This window comes from Saccoglossus kowalevskii, chromosome 15 (assembly GCF_978046115.1).
Source record: "Saccoglossus kowalevskii chromosome 15, keSacKowa6.1, whole genome shotgun sequence".
In the NCBI taxonomy this organism is placed as follows: Eukaryota; Metazoa; Hemichordata; class Enteropneusta; family Harrimaniidae; genus Saccoglossus; species Saccoglossus kowalevskii.
Window position 1 is genome coordinate 25,427,665 of NC_140655.1, and position 21,794 is coordinate 25,449,458.

At 37.5% G+C, this 21,794-nt stretch overlaps 1 protein-coding gene across 1 annotated transcript; it reads left to right on the forward strand.

The window, feature by feature from the left end:
- The first annotated feature begins 4,201 nt into the window (after positions 1-4,201).
- Positions 4,202-18,832, forward strand: LOC102807831 (sulfotransferase 1B1-like). The gene is made up of 7 exons (XM_085490621.1): positions 4,202-4,390; positions 6,511-6,634; positions 7,998-8,103; positions 9,825-9,954; positions 10,351-10,445; positions 17,454-17,604; positions 17,882-18,832. Exons 1-7 carry the CDS (start codon positions 4,225-4,227, stop codon positions 17,986-17,988), a joined length of 879 nt encoding a protein of 292 aa, XP_085346747.1. The 5' UTR covers positions 4,202-4,224; the 3' UTR covers positions 17,989-18,832.
- Positions 18,833-21,794: the final 2,962 nt, after the last annotated feature.

The window sequence follows — 21,794 nt, forward strand, 5'->3', positions numbered from 1 at the left end:
TTGCTTGCTAATAAATCTCCCAGGTTATAATACTACTTTGATTTTTCCGAAAGTACACAGCCTGGATGATTGTGAAAATGAAGCATGCCACTATTTATTTTATTCTTTGAGTAAATATCCCTAAGAAATTTGCAGTATCTCCAACTTGTTTTTCAAACCAGACAATGCCGAAACCATATTTGAACAGGAGATTTTTATGTGAGTTTCCCGAGCAAGTCTGCTGGTTTAGTCTAATCGTTTAAGCATGATTGGGGTTTCAGTAATTTTAACCAATATGAGATACAACACTTGAAATAACCACAGCACAGTGGCAGCCTTCCACATTCGTCTAACATCGCTACATTGTTTGTACAACTATTAATGCTAAGTACCGGGTAGATATCTGCAAAATGTTATCTATACCTTCTCGATTTCTGAGTTTACGTAGTCCCATATCGCTACCATAAAAAATAGTTGGCACAATGATTGCATCAAACAAATTAAATGCACTAACCAATGGCATACTACCAAGTTTCTTACAGTATGTAAATATATTTGGTTCATTGTAAATCTGTTTTTAGAGGGCGGTAAAATAATATGCATACAATGGCAGTTTAGCAGCGGTCTCAATAGACTTTAATGACTACAACTCCTTTTATGAACCCACTAAAAATATAGTAAATTTTATGAGACATAAAAAAAAGTGTAAAAAAAATATGTTTGCAATTTCATTTTCTACCATGCTAAATTCAAACGTATCACTGCAAAAACTAAAAAATTATTGATCTGACTGTATCTATTTGTGTCTGCCTAATTCTACATTATGTTTATGGCCAAAACAGCGTAAACTCGTCAGTATATATTTTAGTCTATAATTGCTTGCCAATAAATCTCCCAGGTTATAATACTACTTTGATTTTTCCGAAAGTACACAGCCTGGATGATTGTGAAATTGAGGCATGCCACTATTTTTGTTATTCTTTGAGTAAATATCCCTAAGACATTTGCAGTATCTCCAACTTGTTTTTCAAACCAGACAATGCCGAAACCATATTTGAACAGGAGATTTTTATGTGAGTTTCCACAGCAAGTCTGCCGGTTTTGTCTAATCGTTTAAGCATGATTGGGGTTTCAGTAATTTTAACCAATATGAGATACAACACTTGAAATAACCACAGCACAGTGACAGCCTTCCACATTCGTCTAACATCGCTACATTGTTTGTACAACTATTAATGCTAAGTACTGGGTAGATATCTGCAAAATTTTATCTATACCCTCTCGATTTCCGAATTTACGCACCCCCATATCGCTACCATAAAAAATAGTTGGCACAGTGATTGCATTAAACAAATTAAATGCACTAACCAATGGCATACTACCAAGTTTCTTACAGTATGTAAATATATTTGGTTCATTGTAAATCTGTTTTTAGACGGCGGTTAAATAATATGCATACAGTGGCAGTTTAGCAGCGGTCTCAATAGACTTCAATGACTACAACTCCTTTTATGAACCCACTAAAAATATAGTACATTTTCTGAGACGTAAAAAAAACATATGTTTGCAATTTATAATTCATCGCATAGTTTCAGTGCTGATAAATCTTCGGCATATTTCAATGATATGTTCAACCCGTAGCTGTACACTATTGTCCAATAACAAAGGCTGCACGTACTAATACAATAAGTTAACTACATTTGGCTGATACACTAGGAACAAAACAGTATATATGCCATCATTAACTTGAAGATTACAAAACTAATGAACCAATATAGGAAAGTGCAGTGTGGTGTTGTCAATCCCGTTCGATCCCCACACTTTACTAACTGAGCGAACATTAGCACAAGACAAACTGCCCTATTCAGGACCACCCCATCATTCAGAGAGTGAATACCATCACATTATTGTTTCAATGTTGTTTTAATATTTAACATTAGGTGCTTGAACGCAATCTTCATTACACTATCGCGAAAAAAACGAATAAAAGCTTGCCTATTTATAACAACCTGTTTTGGTTGGCTGCTGTTGAGCTGAGACGGCATAAATTCACGATTGACATTTAAAGCTCGTTGCCACCTAAATGCTCATTACTATGCATTACTCATTATATTACTCTGATAGTTATCTCACGGAGTCAAGTACTGTTTGTTTATTATGTCCTAGTCTACGATCATAAATCTATTCACTTCCAAAATTTAGGAGGTTCGACCGAACCCCCCGAACCCCCCCAAAAAAACTACGGGCCTGTTCTACAAATGTTCATGAACGGCAAAGGTATGTTTGTATTAAACTTAATTCCGTTTATAGTTGCTCACTCCACCAACGCCTTGGCGCGATGCCAGTATTATTTCATTATGTAGCCTAGAGCATGGAGGTACCCCCATGCTTAGAGTATAGGCAGCGTCTTGAAATAACACGTTCTCCGCTTTGGAGCGCTTCTTCAAACCTACGGACTGACGTTGACTACCAGCGATGAACTTACGGCTACCATAACTCATACAGTCAAAACATATAGCACTTCTGGTTAATTAGAGCCTGCATATGTCAAGAAGTCAGCTGCCCAAATTGTACTCGAGCTTCATTTTATATTATTCTGTTCATTTGCATGACAATAAACTTAAAGGGCAGAGGTCGTCGCGTTGCGTCCTGCTCGATATGGGACTCAAAGCGACGCATACAACGCGTGTAAAATACATTGTTGTTTTAAATGAAATTCGAACAAACCACCGCCCTTTAATCAAACCGAAACAAAGAAAAAACTACACGACTGTATAAATGACGTTGCAACACAAACTACAACATAAAGTGTTGTGAATATAATATAATAGAAATGTGATACAAATAATATAGTATAAATATACGTAATAAGTAGCAATTCACAATAAATTTCATCAGTGCGCAACTTAGCCAAAAGAAAAAGCATGGTCATCATGATTTGAACACTGCTATTACAAGATTAACAGGAGGTGACACATTTGGTGCGAAATTATTCAAAAATCAGTTTTTTGGCTGTTGCCATTGCAACGGTGGGCCGGGATTTTTTCCCATTTTACCACCCAACTATAGTGACAGTATGACCTGCCTGCTAATTATGAACAAAATCGACATGGCCAAACAAAATCACAGACTTTTATTTTCCCTTGTTTTGCGAACCCGCCGAATGAACAGGAGCCAAAAATGAAATAAAAATTAAATTTTATTTCAGCGTAATTGCTAAAAAAAATATATTTTTATCTTCATTTTTTTTTTCCGCCCGCCGCCTAACAAATCCAAGTTGCATTTTCATGGGAGTATACCGATGTCTCGCGCAGATCTATACTTTGTTCGCGTTGGTTGACAGTGAATCCCCGGCATTGACCTCTATGCGTGCTGCTTGAGACTACTAGGCGAACATGGCGGCGGCGTGGTTTGTGGTGACACGCCGTGAAACTCTGTCGTCAAAAACCGAGAAATCCCTCATTAATGCTGAAAATTGTGCCCCAATTGGCGACATTGCCAACCAGGTTATACATGGAATAAAATTTGATTTCATTTCTTCTCTCTGATCAATGATCTCACTTACAATTCTTTGAGAATCACACAAATCTAACGGAAAAAAACAATTAATTTTATTTTTTCCACCCTCCTTACAAAAATTTACTTATAAAAACTCGAGAAACAAGGAATAAAAAAAGTCTGGCCTTACTGGTGAAAAGATTTCAAATTTCTGGGTAATGAAAAAAGATATAAAAAACAAAACAAATACTATACTATACTATACTAAATAAACAAGTAACTATGTGCCCACACTCAAGCTGAGTAGAATGAGCTATGTCCAATATTTTTAGTTCTAGAATTGTAGGAAATCAGTTATGGGGCTGCTGCCATGGCAACGGTGGGCCAGGATTTTTTCATAATTTACCACTAAACGAATGTGAATTGAAGGTGTGACCTGTCTGCCAAGTTTGAGCGAAATCGGCCCAGCCCACAAAATTACAGAAGAATTAATACGCGAGGACACAGAAAATCAAACACACGCAGAGACAAAAGTGATTTTAAGGGCAATCCTTGCGGAACGGATCGACAACATTTGTTTTCTAAAGAGAAGAAAAAAACGCCCTCTACGAATCATAGAGGAAAGATATAATATTACCAACATGCAAATGCAGGCTTTCACACACTAACTACATATATAACAATTACCAACTCGTGAGGAGTTACGTGTCACCACTCAGTTGTATTTTGTAACTTTTTATTTTTGAAATGGATGATGTATTCAAGCTTGGTCCTGATTACTACCGATCGCCAGGGGAGTGGACGTACGAGGGCTATGTTTTGGGTGGCTACAACCGGAAAGATATATTTGAGTGTCCCGACTTGGTGGAGTACAGAGTGGATGACTGTTTTGTGGTGGCATATCCCAAATCAGGCAAGTTTGTCCAACGTGTTATGGGTCTACAGTGGTAGTGCCGTGTATACACATTAGCATACATGAAGTCTTAATGCTTCTACTTGCCCTTATTTTGAAAGGGCTTATTCAATATGCCCGTTTAAATATTTCTCCCCTTAGCTTTTTGCTCAGACTACTATAATAGTCTGTGCGTTCGGTAAACTACTTCGATTTGCATGTCAATGAACGATCGGCGTGTTTGACCCCGAAGTTACCATACGAGTTCTTGAGGTCAAACTATAGAAATGTAATAAATAGTGATTGCGATTGCCTGTGGTAAGCTGTGCCTGGAGGTGGATTTTGGCGAATAATGATTGTTTGCATAAACCAAGGGAGATTGGCTTTAAAGTGTCGTCACAGTTAGCATATGTAAGAACTCATTCACTTGTGTGTACGTGATTATACGTGATGTCCGATATTGGAGTCGACTACAAGAATTCGTTGATTTACGATCAAAACAAGTACTTGATTTACAAGACTCACAACTTGTTTTTCCAAACCATTTGGCACTGTGATTAGATTGTGAACGCTATGAGGTTACAGTGAATATTCAAAGGTTGACATCTGATTCTACACATACCAGCTGTGCATGAGTTACAGAGTTATCCGTCAGTACACAAACATAATACAAGTACATACCTGACCTATTTTCACTTATGGCGTTGTGAGAGCCGGCACTATTTTATTATTTTCGGCCGCCAATTGTTTGAGTATCATTGCCGAGAGTCAGTAGTACTAAATCTGTGGCTGTCTATCGCACACATTCGATCAGGTCCAAAAACTGAAAGCACTGTGTTTGTGTAATGGTAACACAAGTAAGAAACTATAATAGACTGTTATACGTATATAAATTAATACGCCGTTTATTTCAGTAGAGAAGTCTGACATCAAGGTAGAATCACACCAAGCATGCACTGAAACACCCTCTACATAGGGTTAATCGGTTTCATACCTATTAAAATTGGAGGGAAACACTGATTGTTTTGCCACGTGAGAAGGTCGTTATTAAGTATGCGTTGCAACAATGTTGCGATTTCTCTTGCGTTCGTAGTGATAACAGCGTCCTTGTTAACATTACATAAATGGCTTATATAGACTGATTTGTGCGTCTTTGTAATGGAAATATATGTATTGTGTGGTGAAATAAAGCATGAAACGTCTTCTAGCGGCTATATCTATGTGAATAATCGAATAAAATAAAACCCAACAAATACAGAAAATCATTGTCTATCGATAAAAACTAAATACGAATGAAAAGTAACAATTACAATTAAACAACAACAAATTTGAACTAATCAAGGAACACACTCGTGGACAAGCATCCATGATACAATCTACTGTAAAATGGTTAATTATTCACTGGGTTTTGATTTGGCTTATTTCGCTGACTGGAAAATGCGCTAAATTAAAACCCAGTGAATATGTAAAATTGCGCATAAAACAAATTATATAAATGATAAAACCGTGAATTTAAAACCCACTGAATATGCCTGAAATGGTAAATCAGTGAAATTTAAACCCAGTGAAAATTAGTAATTGTACAGTATGCTGAACATTTGTGCATCAATTTTGGGTTTTGTGCATTCATTTGCTAGTATTGGGTAGCTTTTTTGGCCAATAAATATTTGTGGGAAAATGTATTGATGAAAAAAAAAGGATTTAAAATTGGTACAAAAACAAGTAATGATCAGATACATATGCACGTAGTTCGTTTTGTTTGTTTGTTTTCATTTTGATTGGCATTTGTCCAACAAATATCAACATTTGAACGTGCACGCATGCCTTGACCAATCAGGCATGCCTTGGACCTGCCTTGACTAATACTGGGTTAATGATGCACGTCATATTGTTTCGTAATCTAATTAAAAATGACCGACTGGCCATTCAATTTTGTTGTAAGTATAAATTGGCATATTTATTTATTTGTTTGTTTGTTTGTTTGTTTGATTTATTTATTTACTTACTTACTTATTTATTTATTTATTTATTTATTTATTTATTTATTTATTTATTTATTTATTTATTAATTTATTAATTTATTTATTTATTTATTTATTTGTGTGTTTGTTTATTTGTTTATTTATGCACCTGTTTTATAGGTACGACATGGACTTTGGAACTCACACAATTAATAATGAATGACGGCGATCCGACGTTTACCGAATCAGCCCATCATAATGATCGTATACCTTTTCTAGAATATAAATATGACGAGTTTCCTCAGTAAGTAATGGTTATAGGGTGATAAAGCTGTGGTGGCAGTGTTGTTGCTGGTAGTGGCGGTGACGACATTGGTGGTGGTGGCAGTTTCGTGACGTTAGTTATGTTGTTGGTATTAGCATTGGTGACGGCGGTGGCAGTGGTTATGGAGGTGGTGCTGGTAGTGACGGCGGTGGTGGTGGCAGTGGTTATGGCGGTGGTGATGCCAATAGTTATGAGGTGGTGCTGGTAGTAGCATTAATTTGTGACGACAGTGGTGGTGATGGCAGTGGTTACGGCGGCGGGTGGTGCTGGTAGTGGCAGCGGTGGTGGTGGTGGCAGTGGTGGTGCCACTAGTTATGACCGTCACGATGGAGGCGGTGCTAGTAGTGTTAGGTGGTGATGGCGGTAGTAGTGGCAGTGGTTATAGCGGCGGTGATGGTGCTGGTAGTGACGGCGGTGGTGGCGACAGAGGCTATGACGGCCGTGCTGGTGCTGGCAGTGTTGGTGGTGGTGGCAGTGGTGTTGGCAATTGTGATGAAGTTTGCAGTGATTTGTAGTGATGGTGGTGATGGCGGCGATGATGGTGGCACTAGTAATGGCGACGAAGGCATCGTGATGTTGGTGCATTCCAAATGTAAATAGGGATTATTAATGGCACTAACTTGAACCAATGCCCCGGGCATTTTTTTATTGATGGCATATTTTGAATTGCATTTAACAGTTGTAGAATATATGTTTAGGTTCTATTTAGAAATATGTCAATAATGTAAAAGTAATTTTACAATAATACAATAGTAATTTTGCCTTTCCATCATGATTATCATACACAGTAATCCCATCCAGGGTAGAAATAGAAAAAATAACACAAGTATAAAACATTGAAATTAGTACTAGATTAATTATCACGGAAACGAGGAACTGTTAATGATGTCGCTGAGCAGCGACGATGACGGACGACTGTTCCCCAAGGACATCGAAAGATCTATGGGCAGGCGGTCGTTTTTGTACATTAACAATGATGCTCAAGAGATACCTATTCGACATTTTCAGGAATTAAACGGGGCGTATTTTAGCTCTGTTGATAAAATATGTGTGATACGTGGCAATGGTAGGTCTATTTTATCGTGATTTTAAATTAGTGTATATGTTATGAGGGTGAACTTTACTTGTCTTTTTTACGAAAATTTGTTTCAAGGGGTGCAATGGTTTGTTGGTCTCCCGGATCGTGATAAATAAACGATGCAGGTGACCCCCACTATGTTTTCCCAAATTAAGACCGGTAGCTATTAGAACAATTACGTTCATTTGGCTAGCGATTAACATATACATTATAGAAACATGCACGTCCATGTAAAAGTGTTGTTTTATTATTTCATTCCTTCAGATGGGAAGGACTGGGAATGTTGAAAAAATTGAAATCTCCAAGACTAATAAAGTCACATTTACCAGTCAGTCTCTTCCCTAAATCAGCTCTATACAAAGGTTGTAAGGTAAGTACGAGAAATGAGCAATAGAAATCTAGTATGGCCATGAATGAGCATAGCTAATAATAGTACATTTGTATAATAATATAACTTGCCGTGTGTTTTTCATGGCGTGAAAAATAACTTTAGCGCCGAGTAATTCCGTCAACAGTGTATTCATGCCAAGTCTATTTTCAATATGATTAAAAAATAGAATCTAATGTTATCGTGTGTTTTTTTACTGCGAAAGTCAAACATGTAAAGATCTGATCAACTCCCATATAAAGTCTCTTTCAAATCTAGCGAAAACATTTAATCAGAATAGGTAATTCAAAAAAAAATCCCATTCCCACATATATGGACATAACTGGATATCTCAAAGGGACGATAGACAACGATGTGCGTTGATTTCATGAAAAACTGAGGCAAATAGGCGCTTGAACGTCTCCAGACACGATCAATGAAATTGACTTCAGACGCCGAATCAAGTGCACCAACACAAATCTGTATCTGGAATTAAATTGGCTACAATTGTCAATCAAATTAGACAGACTTTCAATGTTTTTTATATCTATTCATGGGCTGGCTCCCAATTATTTGTCATCACTGTTTTTTAAATGCACGCTCTCCAGAAAAGTACGCAATCTGAAACGTAACACGTGCTGCTAGTACACGGACTAACATGTATAGGGGGTTTCTGTATGGAAACGCTGCGTCCGAATTTAACAGTTTACCAAATGTTTGTTGGGCCAAAGTATGGGTTGAACGGACAATCAAAATTACCCAAGAGCGCAGATTGTCAGCCTTTATGTACAAATTCCTGCATTGTATTTTACCAAACAATGATAAACTGTTTAAATGGCAGAAGACAGACTGTATAAAACTATGTCGTATCTGTAATTACACAGAAACGCAATACCATATGTTTTGGGAGTGTACACGTCTATGTAATTATTGGGCATGGGTGGGAGAGTTTATTAATAGCAATACTAACTATGCGGTTTCTTTAACATTTGATGATCTTGATGCTGGTGTATCAAACACAGACACATGTGTCAATCATATTATTGTAATTACAATGTTCTCTATCTATAAATCTTGGTATGTTTGCCAGAGCAAGTGTATAAGCACATTCAAACTTTTTAATTGTTTTTCATTATTTAAATCAGAGCTCATGTTTAGAATTAACATTGAATACGAAATTAATAAGCATAAAGCTAAATTAAAATGGGGAAGACTAGTTGAACTGGAATCCTCTCTCAATTAATATAAAAAAAGTCTCTGTTGATTACAATGTAGCCACATTACTTAAGCGAATATTTTTGTAATTATAATATATAATATTAACAGATACCATATGTATTATTTAAATAGATGATGATGGCCAAATGGTGGCCATTTTTGTGTTACAAAATCTTCAACAATCAAGCATTTCAATATGAATGAATTTTGTTTAAACTTGGTACATACATTGGACACTATGGGAGCTTGATTTGTCCCACATTTCACATATAGTCACATTTCATTAAAATATAATATAGTTTTAATCCATTCTGTTTTTACCTTTGGTTGAGTCTGTAATATTGCACCGTGGTGGTAAATATATCGCATTTCGCTTTCATATTGTATGCTTTGTGACGCGCGGGTTCGAACACACGAAGACAAAATGCGATGTTATAGTTTCTGTTTCCCTAACCATGTGTTAGTTACTCATACACACATTATACTCATATCTGTACGTTATCTAGGTAATTTATGTCGCCCGGAATCCAAAAGATGTGGTTGTCTCTTATTATCACTTTTATAAGACAACAGTCGAATTTGGAGAATATGACGGTGATTTCCACAACTTCCTCAAGCAGTTTATGAACGGCAAAGGTAAGAATTACAAAGGCCGATACAGTGATACGGAACACATCTAACGAGTCGCGTATTAACACTGAACACAGCATGTGTGTGCAATATTTACTCAGTAACAAATGGCCGCTGAGATCTCGTTGGGACCGAGAAAGCCACGCGACTTGGTTTTACGCCTCAAATGTTGTTCCATCGCGTCTACTGTCAACTGCCATCGTTATTTAGATCCGGGCAACAGTGATAAGACGACGAGAGATAGTGCCACTGTGCTATTTTAAGGGAAAACAAGTCTTGTGGCATTCTCGCTCTCAGCGAGAACTCGGTGGCCATTTTCGTCTAAGATCAAAGAAATGATCCCGATGGAATACATGGTAGCCATGATGATTATGTCATGTCGGTTTCACTTTTTATTCCAAGTGAATTATGGGGATTGGTTTACTTACATGCTTGAATGGTGGAAGTATGTCGCAGATAATGATATATTATTTTTGAAGTACGAAGATATGAAGAAGGTAACCAATATAAGTTTTCTTGTTCTTCATGGTAATATTTTTAATCTAGTCTACCATGTCGGGTAAGAGGGCCTTGAATCCAGTCATTCACAGTGCCCTTCCCAGTGCACGGTACAGGGGGGGGGCAAGGATTGTTTTCGTTCAACGTAATTGCAATATTTGTTTGTTCGTACAACGTAAATTGAAAAAATAAATTCCGTAATTCTGTAATCACAGGCTAGACGTACAACGTAATCAATCAAATGTTTTTTTCGTACACTGTAAAAATGTGTTATTTTACATCCAAATAAAAAAAAAGCCGTAAAGAATAATCCAGGGAAATTACATTTTCGAAACTGTTAAACGACTGGATGACACAATTCACTGCAAAATTCAATTTTCACTGTAAACTGTAAAAACGTCTTTTTTCCCATGTAATTTGTAAAAAGCCCTTTTTATTTCCCGTAAAACTGTACCAGCTTGCCCGCCCTCGGTACAGTATACTGTGTCCACACTGATTGGCTGTCCCCGTGACTTCAGTACATTACCATGGGATCTCACATGCGTAGACATATCCACAGACCTGATTCACTAATTGTAGATTTGTCGAATTCTTGTCGCAATGGGCGGCATCTAGTCTACGGGTAATATGGTTTATGTCTATCCTCGGGGGCGGACATCCGGGCATTTTTACCGCCTGGCAACCCTCGCGGTGAAAACAAAAGCCAAAAACTCGCAGAAAACGGTACCTTGGGATGGTTGTTGAGACTCCCCTGAACAGTGTAACAAGATTAGCCCTACGTGTGTAACATACATAAATTTGATTGTTCAGAATTACTTCAAAGTTGAGTTTGTGTTGTTTTCTCGAATTTTCACCGGCTCGACCGGCGTTCCACCGTGACAGCAGCGCGCACATAGTCCATGGATATGCATGGTACAGTGGTGCGCGTCTTAGCAACGTGGAACGTCTGTGACGTAGATCCGCCCCCGAGGATACAGTCCTACAGATTGCTTGCTTACATTCTCACTTTCTGATCAGAACTGTAATTTGCGCCAATGAACGAGTTATTCTGGACGGGCTCCGGCTGTTTTTTTCTATTCGATGTTGCAGACCAGGTGTTGACATTTTAAATCCGTGTGATGTAAACTATGAATCCACGCACGCACTCTGGTGACAAAATGCGTCTGTGACGTAAACGGGTGTGTAAGAGACGCCGTTAGGGGCTTTGAGGTCTCATGCCACTAACCAACCAAAGGCCGCCCAATTAAAATGCCTTGCAAGACCCAATGACATTTTCAAATATCCCCCCCGGTGTTCCCTGTTTAAGGGCGTGATCACCTGGGTAAAAGGTGAGACTAACATGTGGTCTTTTGTTTACTACTTAGAGGCTGTGTACCTATGGGTTTATTCTGTGTGTATTTGGATGTTCTAATTTTGGTGCACTCCAAATACAGTTGGTGTGTCTTGTTTACCTGAGTTTTGCTACAGTTTGAGCTGGTCAACATGTGGGTTTCTTTCCTGTAATTGATTAGAGGCATGTTGATTTCCCATTTTAGAGCCATGTTTTCAACTTTGTTTAGCATTTTCATATAGCAATCTCTATGGAATTTCAATTAGGGATTGGTCAGTTACTTCGGCCTGGAGGGGGGGGGGGTGGATCAGTAGGGGGTACCTGTTTTTGATTTTGCGAATAGGGGGGTCATCCTGTTTTTGATATCATGAATAGGGGGGTCATCATGTTTTCCACAATTCACACACGTATATTTTTTTTAAATTTTATTTCAGAACAAAAGATAAAAAGTTAATCGTACAAATGTGTTCTTAATAATAACTATTACCCATATTGCCTACAAATTTGTTAATGCAAAAAATGTTATAGGCTAAATATTTTAGGGTTGAAGTTGCCAAATAACTAATAAATTATGCAATGCGGCAAAGCCCCATGCAATTATACAGTTAAGTTTTAAACACATCCCAAGTCCATTGTATAAGATATTTACTGGATTTAGCCAATTATAGCTGGAGACGAAATCTGATTAAAATCTGATGTAGCGTACAGGCTTTAATTATTTTGGATATAAACTTATTTTAATTTTATTTTTTATTACTTTTGTTATTAATGCCTTTTTCACTTCCAACAAATGTGTACACTTCTAGATACATCTTAGTCGCCAGCCAAGGTTCGTTCATTCAGTCATCGCTTCAATTTTTACATCAACACTGAGCATAATTATCTAGAATGGAAGCAAAAAAATAAGTAAATCGTAATGATTAGAACACTGTAAACAGCTATAGTAAACAATGCAAACTGATTTTACATTGTATAACGGTCACCGGCCCACGGCATCGACGCAGAAAATTGGAGCAAAAAAATATTTCCTGATCAATTGCAATGTGTTCCAAATAAAAAATATTTTATTCCAGCCCAAATCAGCTCAATTACATTAATAAAGAGTTATCGTATAATGTACAAAATTTTGATACATTTTGATGAATATTTACAGCTATGGCATCAATACCGTAGACGATTTTGGTCCGATCGTCAACAAAACATCACCCGTCTCCAGGGCAAGCGACTGGAAAAAGACACCGGTGTTCGGTGGAACCAAAATCGTCACTCCCAGAATAACTACGCAAAATAACGATCTAAACCCGAACCATTCGAGCCAGAATATGGCAGAGCTCCAGAAGGAGTACCTACACTTTATGCAATTTATTCATGACGTAGCAGTTTCTGTGCTCATGAATATTCATTAATTTGTGGGTCAATACATTTTAAAAGGGGCGATATATTATTTTTGGGGGAAGAGTTAGAAAGGGGGATTAGCAATCTTCACACAGGAGTTAGGATTTATGTCCTATTCATAGGAGCACTGTCTTCACTAGCATTCAAAAATCTAACTAAACATACTGGATTCAAATTCAACAACACCACAGAAAATATTCGTCTGTTGCCTGAATTGTTTTCGTAATATAGGGGACGCCATCGACACTTTAACAAAACTTACCTTGACTTGGGTCTTGTTTATCTCTTGTCACAATCTGGAAACTGTTGAACAAATTGCGCGTCGTCCAGTTTAAGACGTTAGTTATTTTATTATTTATTCATTCAGTTTTGTATGGTGGAGTTTTGTGAGGTTTATTATTTTTTTGCGACGTTCTTTGTTTACTTGTTTACGGTTTGAGAGATTTCAGTTTATTTGATTTACGTTTTTACGATAGCTCTGAGCGGGACTCGAACCCACTGTCTTTTCAAGCTAATTTTGTTTTATTTTGATGGCACGCTTGTGTACCACGCCACGACGTTGGTCGTTAAGTGGTGTTCATTTTTCTAACTACTCCAGTGTTCCGATGAGTTGAACGGAAAAGCCAAAACGATTGCTGGTTTCTGATTGCTTCGGTTCTGGTGAGTGTGTATCTAGTGTGATTCGAACCCATGTCGTTTGTATTGGGCGTTTTTTTATTTCCCAGGTTGGCTACGCCGTAATATGCAACCACTTCCCCGTTTCATTGTGATTTTGAGTGTTTAATGATGTCTTCCTCACCCGTCACGCCATGACCCAGTTTCAACCACACGGCCATTTTGCAACACAGTTCGTGACCCTCGGCGTCACCCGACTGACTATATGAGCGTTCTGTTCAACTGTTAAGCTAGGATTTATTACCGTTATTATCATTATATTGTCACGTGATTTGTTTTACCTTATGTGTAATGTCTTAAGTATCTTTATTGTAATTTGTATATACCAATTCGTATATACCGAGGAAACGACCCCGATTGAAGGTCATGTATTTTATGACGTCACCAATTCGTGTGTAGGTACTGCTTCTAGATCTGTGCCCAGAATATTAACATAAAATATTTATGTATCAATGGATAATTTTAGGCGTGAAACTAGCAGCCATTTCACAGGCACTTTAATTGAGCAGTACGTTAAACATGCTATGGTTTTTGCTCCCGTGAATCCGATTAATGATATTAGTGCACACTTTTTTTTTAATCTCGTACATAAACCAAATTAAAGTGCCTGTGAAATGGCTGCTAGTTTCACGCCTAAAATTATCCATTGATACATAAATATTATTAATTTTTATGTTTCTAAGCATAAATAATTTTTTAAGTGAAAACATATGTGTTTTTAACTCAGTCTACGGAAACTTTATTTTTGTGTATTTTAAAATGAGGCTCCTCATTAGCTTCTCATTTGCATACAGAAATTCCCCTTGTGACGTCAGAAGGGGAAGTCGCTGGGCAGCTTGCATTGCCGATACGTGTAAATAAAGCAAATTTCTTGTGCTGTTTTCTCGTCTTTGACTAAATTGCCACTTATGTACTTGTTCGTCGAGGAAGAATGGACCATAATGAACACATAGTATCAAGTTTGTTGCATGGGGTTGAGTCAGATGCGAAATATGTCCGGTCTGGTGTCGCTAGTCACCGTGGTCGTCACCGTCACTGGAGCACGTTTGTACACTGTCGCTGGTCTCCGGCATTGGACAAAATCGAATTTGACGGCTGAATCGTCTTGTTATTTAGCAGGTTACTAGACACTATTGATTTATAAAATAGAGAAATAATTTTTAAAAAACGACAAAACACAGTTACTGAATAAATGACTGCCGCGTTGTAATGGGTGAACGCGTCGGGTCATGAGGGGGACAAGTGCGTGAATGGCGGCGTTTAATTGGATAACAAACATTATTGAGAGCGACTCACATACAGACAAATTCAGAGTGGATTTAGCGTGATTTTCATGATTATGACATCATATTAAAAAAATACATTGACAGCTCAAGCCCGGATTCTTATTCCGTAAATTATTACGCCGATCAAGCTGCAAGTAAAGGCAACAAAGGTGTGAATTCGACATGCAACACCAATAACCGAACAATTCAGACACTTTTAGCCTGCGAAAATGAAAACAGCCTGAGGGCTGCATAATTTCCTGTTTGTCCGACGCTTCGTTTTCGTGTCATTATCAAAATTACTGCTACCTTTTTACATAACACGGATGGTCTCTATAAAGCGATAATCAGGATCGCAAAAAAATCAAATCATTTGAAACACATACTCGACGTCTATCGTCCTTCTGAAATCAGTCTCAGTGATCATGGGCTGGTCCGGAATCTATTTTTTCGAAAAACGTTTTGTATTGTCGGCGTTTCTCGTTAAAACCTAGTTGTTTTGTCATGAACAAGGACAGTTTTTCAAAAAAAAAAAAAAAAGAATCTGAGGTGAAGTGGACACTGCATATGACGCTGTTACGAGTCCACCCCAACCTTTTCTCGTTATTTTCACGGCTTTCGTCCACCGATTTCGCACCTTCGGATCGATTGGAAACGTGGAAATACTTACACTATGACTATACACATTACTGCAACCGCCCACAACACAACGTTTAACCATCATAAAAGTTTGTTGTGAAAACAACTTCTAAAAATTCGCTCTCTCAAAATTAAAATAAAATGGACAAAAGAAACGCCGATTAAAAAATGTATATCGTTTAAAAGCAGTTGTACGTTGAATGACACAGTGATATAAAAGTACGGGGTATAGCTTCCTCTCATATTTTTGCATTTGGTGGCGCACTTTCGGCGAGAGTCGGAAATCCGGAAACAGTCGACCGTTTCAGGATAGGTGGGCGTGGCTACAGCACGGGAAATATCTCAAATTTACTTGGATACGAGTAATCATTTTCAGCAAAAAAATCAATAATTGCCCACTTCAGTGGGGCACAGATCTAAAATGGGAAGCGTGTGGGTGGGCATTGCACAGGCACTTTAAGGTGGAACTGAAGTTTATACCAAGATTTAATACAACAGGGGAAATCGGTAAATGGAAGAGTAAAACTATGAATAGAACAGTAATTCGACACTTTTATCATTTTTATTTATGTTTCTCTAATTAAAAAATATTCACTATACCAAAATAACCACATTTAACATTACATATTACTAATACATTAATTGTGCACACGAATCGTGATTAAGCAATACTTACACCACTATATAATGCCAGGATGATTGGTGTACATTTATTATCATTTGAGAAAATATAGGAGAGCCATTTTGTATATTAATAAAATCGTCACTTTTTGTACTGAGACACCATATTGAACAAAATGTGATTTTCTCATCTCCCTGGTAACCAAGCACGTACTAGTACGTGACTATTATTAGTAATAATATGATAATTACATCGGAGTTATGAGTGAAATCGTACGTAAAACAGGACAAACCGTGAAAGGTCATAGCGTCGCTGTGGTGGCAAAAGATTCGAATTATGCGACAGACATTCGATTCTTGCCTTTCACACATTACGCGAGATCTCACAGTGGACGGAGAATCGTCTAGTGTCTTTAGTGATTTTGAATAACAAACAATCAACATAATTTGTACCGAGTTGGAAAATAAGTTTTGTGGATTTAAGGCTTTAAATCGTCATTGGAAGCAAATATTTGCTTGGAAGCATTGAATACTATCTATAAAAATATTCAGCAGTATTTTATGTATGAAAAAAAAACATTGTAGACATATTTTCTTCTAATACTCTATAATCGTAGTTGCACCACAAATGTAACTCGAATTATATCACGTGTCATACAAGCGCCCTCAATCGCTATAATGCATAGTAGGCAATATTTAGTGTTTGTTGTCCCGAGTAACTAAGATACAAAAATAATAACGATATTTACAATTCAACTTTGGGTTCTGTTCATTGAAGATAATTAATGACAAGACGAGTGACTGAACACTGACAGCATATCTAAGACGCCATGTTTCTATTCCACACTGAGGTCAGAAAGAGGCTGCATACATTAAGTGTATAAACAAGCGGGTTATCAGTATGGACGCTGAGGGCGCCATATCTTACATAAGGCTAACTCCCTAACAGTCTTTAGCCGGGGTAGATTGTAAAATTACAACGCACGTGGTCTGCGGAGTACGACATTGGAGTAAAACTTTGTATTTTGTATCTGCATTATGTTATTATATGTAATGCATAAGATATGTGTCCTACTATACAGGATCCAAGATTGGCGACTGTGAAAATTGCAAACTACCTTAACCGCAACCTGAGTGATGAAGTCATCGACAAAATAACGGAATATTGTTCTTTTAAGAAAATGAAGAAATACATGACAAATGAAAATAATGAGGGAGAATACTTGCGAAAAGGTTTGTGATTTCATGGAAGCATCATATCTAATTCGTGAATATAACGTGTACCAGTTCTTCAGATGATTTGTCTCTGTAGTTGGCGGTGGTCGTCGAACAGAACGTGACATGGGACTCATAGCGACGTACACAACACGTGAGAAATCCACTGTTTGTTTACATGAAATTCGAAGACGACCACCGCCTCTTAAATTGTCGAATTTGCATCTGAAAATGCGCCCTCTCAGTTCGTAGTGAATGTACGACTGTGTTTCTTGTCTTCTGTTTCTTTTCGCAGGAGTTATTGGTGACTGGAAAAACTATTTCACTGTAGCCGAAAATGAGGCTTTTGAGAAGATTTACAATGAAAGAATGGATGGTTCTGGTTTAAAGTTCGACTGGTGAAACTGTAGACACATCGTCTCTTTTATTTTACAATGCTTTACTAAAATATATACTCCCTTTGTATTTCGACACTCCCTAAAATCCATTCACACAAAATCTATTTAGTTTACAGCCGTTCCGAGAATTATGCGGTCAGTCAGTTAGCAAAATGACTTGCAACTTTGCAAAACACTGTGGTCTTTGCCCAATCTAGACTTGTCGGCGAAACTTGCTCGATTGATGGGCGCGTGGTTTGGGATAACTATTTCATAGGGGTTGTCGCCATGGTGAATTGCAAGTGATATCTAGCGTGCATATACAGCAACCATTCTTTATTTTTTAGTCCCTTTTAGTCATGTTTCCTTCTGTCCACCTCCCTTTACGTCTCCAACAATTTTTCAGAAATTCTGCAGCAGACATCAATGAAACTTGGCAGGTTGATGAACAAGTCTGTTGAATATGCACGTAATTTTTTTCCAGATCTGAATATCCTAAGTGGATCTTTTTCAAGATTTTCATCCAAAATTACCTATTCCTGAGTGACAGAACAATGAAGCATGCTCAGAATAAATTGAGTCGGTTAGATTCAAATTCATGAATTATTGACATCAGATTCACAAGTTTTACCTAATGTATTTGATCCTAAATAAATGAAATAGAAACTCAGTTTGCACTATACATCTACAATACAGAGCTGTCACTAAGAAACCAAAAACACTTAGGACAACTGAGACTAAGAATTTATGTTACAGAAAATATTCACAAAGAGTATGAAGATACAGCATGCCTTATAATCATGAATTTTAAAATTATTATTACATTTTATGTACTGTTCAAAATAATAAAAACTGTTTATTTTGACAAACTCGAGTAAAAGTTGTATACCTCCTTTAAGTGTGCAGTTTTTAAGTAATGTAATCCTGGATTTGCTGAACATTTTCTAACAACAAACATGTTGAAAGTTTTAAAGCAGAGAAACCTGTGAATGTGTATTATAGAGGTACTTGCAAAGTATGATGAAGACAAGCTTTCTAATCTTGGATTTTCTACCAACAAAAAATTGTAAGAAAAATATTTGTGTTATTCTATATGTTTATACACGTATATAAAAAAAACGAGAAATGTGAAATTTTGTAGTGTTTTTCACTGCACATTATATTAACAAATTAGTTGTCACAATTCCAGTTATTGTATTTTACAATAATAATAATAATTGAATAAGTTGTGCAATGTAGTTTACCATTTCCAGAGTTAAATCATGATAATTGGGTACTGTTTGAATTGAGCCTCGTTTTCAAATTTCACGTGAATCGATCGAATCCAAGCTAAATACGGATTTGGAAGTAACGCTGTAATACCATACTACGTTTAATCCAGTCAGCTGGCGCACACGTGATAATAAAATAAATATGATATTTACTATATGGGGGCCGCCATCTTGAATGACGCATAAAACTAAATAAGAGACAAGTTGTGAAACGCGTTTTTCAGATTCCTACAAATCAGGACAAAAATACCAATCTTTCACAAAAATACGGTCCGTTGGGGTAATATTAAGCCAACCGATAACAAAATTCGGCCTAATTCGTCGTTTTTGTGTGGAAAAATCCCTTGCATACGAACACCTAATTACGCGAAGAACCTAGAACACTTTCCTGGGGGTATTTAAAACTAAAAATTGGCATTCCAGCTCAGCAGCCAATCAGCGACGGTCTAACGCTTAGATGACAATTTCGGTTTCAAATACCCCGGCTTTATTGAACATGTAACAAAGAGATTAAAGCGGAGGGGTCGTCACCTGAGTACGCGCGATAATTGAGTCCCAAGCGATGATAACAACACACGCTAAAAATGCAAAGGCTCATGGGTAGACGCTTGTTTGTAAACAACGACACGCTATGACCGTCTTCAGTTTGCGCAGATGACGACTCCCCCGCTTTAAACGGCGGTGGTCGTCGCACCGCGTTAGGAATGGGTCACGTGTAAAATACATTCTATGTTTATACGAAATTCGAACATGCGCCGCATGACAACTATTCTCTCATCGCGAGAATAATCCGCTGGACAATATTGCAATTTTAACATTACTGTTTTGCTAATAACGAATTGTTGTCGGAGTTGCGGACTTATTTCTCTTTCCTAATACACACCTTACATCCTTTTGTGAATAAGTCCTTTGTTAACGCGCTGACCGGTAAATGCGACATCACTAGCCGCGGTGATTCCATTTTCTCTGTCATAGAAAAACCGTCATATATTGCACATTCATGGGATCTAGAATAGAAGTAGTACATGCTTAATAATGAGTGATCAAAGCTGACAGTTAGGTTTCAAACTGTTTATTTTCCGAGCCACAGCGGTCAGAATTTTATAGTGTCCACCAGTGATGCCATCATCATCATCAGTCGGACGATCGACGCACCCGGTTTCATGGTCAGCTTCCTCCACAATTCCCTGTCCCTCATCAGAACATTTAGTTCTTCAATACTTAGGCCAGTATCCTTTTGAAGCCCGGATACGTATTCATCAAAAGGCCTGCCAGGTCTTATCTGTCCATGGGTTGGTTTCCACAGCCTGAGTAGTACCAATGACGCTGGTTCGTTGTTTCTGAAGCAGTGTCCCGCTAGTCTGAGTCTTCGTTTTCTGATTGTTTCAGATAACTGTGGTAGATTACCCAAGATTTAGTAATCAACGTGTCCCTAGTGGACACTCGACCAACCTGAAAATCTCTAAAGTTTGCGTGCGGGTTGAGTTGTTCAAGGTTTCATTTTACATTTTACATTTTACGAACATCAAGTTACGAAAACATCGAGTTACACAAATGACCACGCCTATCGGGCGACTCGGGGCAGTTTTCACCATCCTACTTACAGACCTGGGGAAGTTTGGGAATAAGATAGCGAACGACGAAATCGATAGGTAAAATGGTGTTTAGGTAATTTTCCCATTAAAAAAACATAAAATGCAACTGGGCGTGATTTTAAAATAAATTTTATACATGCAATCACGTGATACTACTTCCCCGGATTACGTTCGGTTAATCTACTTCCTCGGGAAACCCTTTCGTTGCCACGGGTACGGGTCACTACTGCCACCAATCTCCAAGGCAGAATTCTATTTCTACGAATCACCACGCAATCTTATGCTTGTCGTTGATTGATAGATGCGTCATTGTGGAGCTACTTTCAAAGACGCTCACAAAAACATTGCCAGGTAGGTGTTCGATTTTCGAACCGGACGAAAGTGTACGCATGTTGTAGATTCTGGCTGTTTTCAAAGTGAGAGACTAAATTTTTTACTTTCTGTAAAACAAACGGTGTGAAAGTAGAACGATTTAGCCGCCAATACCCCTATTATCGTAATAATGTAATAAAAAAATAAAAATCGTGAATTCGTAGACATAGGCAAGATGTAAAATGTAATCAGCTATTATATTCGTCCGTAATTTGTATAAAGATCTTATTCTTTGTAAGCATTCTTTGTAAAGCATTTTCCACATTAAATGTGGTAATTCTTACACAATTTCCAATTTTGATTCTGAAACACAAATTATCAAATATATTATAAAAATGTAAAATGGAATTTGCTTTATCTGTAAAGTGTAAAAACCTTTTTTTTACTGTAAATGAAACTTTCATTTTATTTCCTGTAAAAACGTAAAATGCCTTTTTTTATTCCGTGTAACCTGTACCAGCTATCCCCCCTTACCCCACTTCTTCAGTTCAGTTCAGGTTCAGCTCATGGTTCAGACTACATGCTTGAACTTGAAAAACACTAATTTTTGAGTTCACTATTGTGTTGCAATCGGCTCAGATTTAATTACAGGG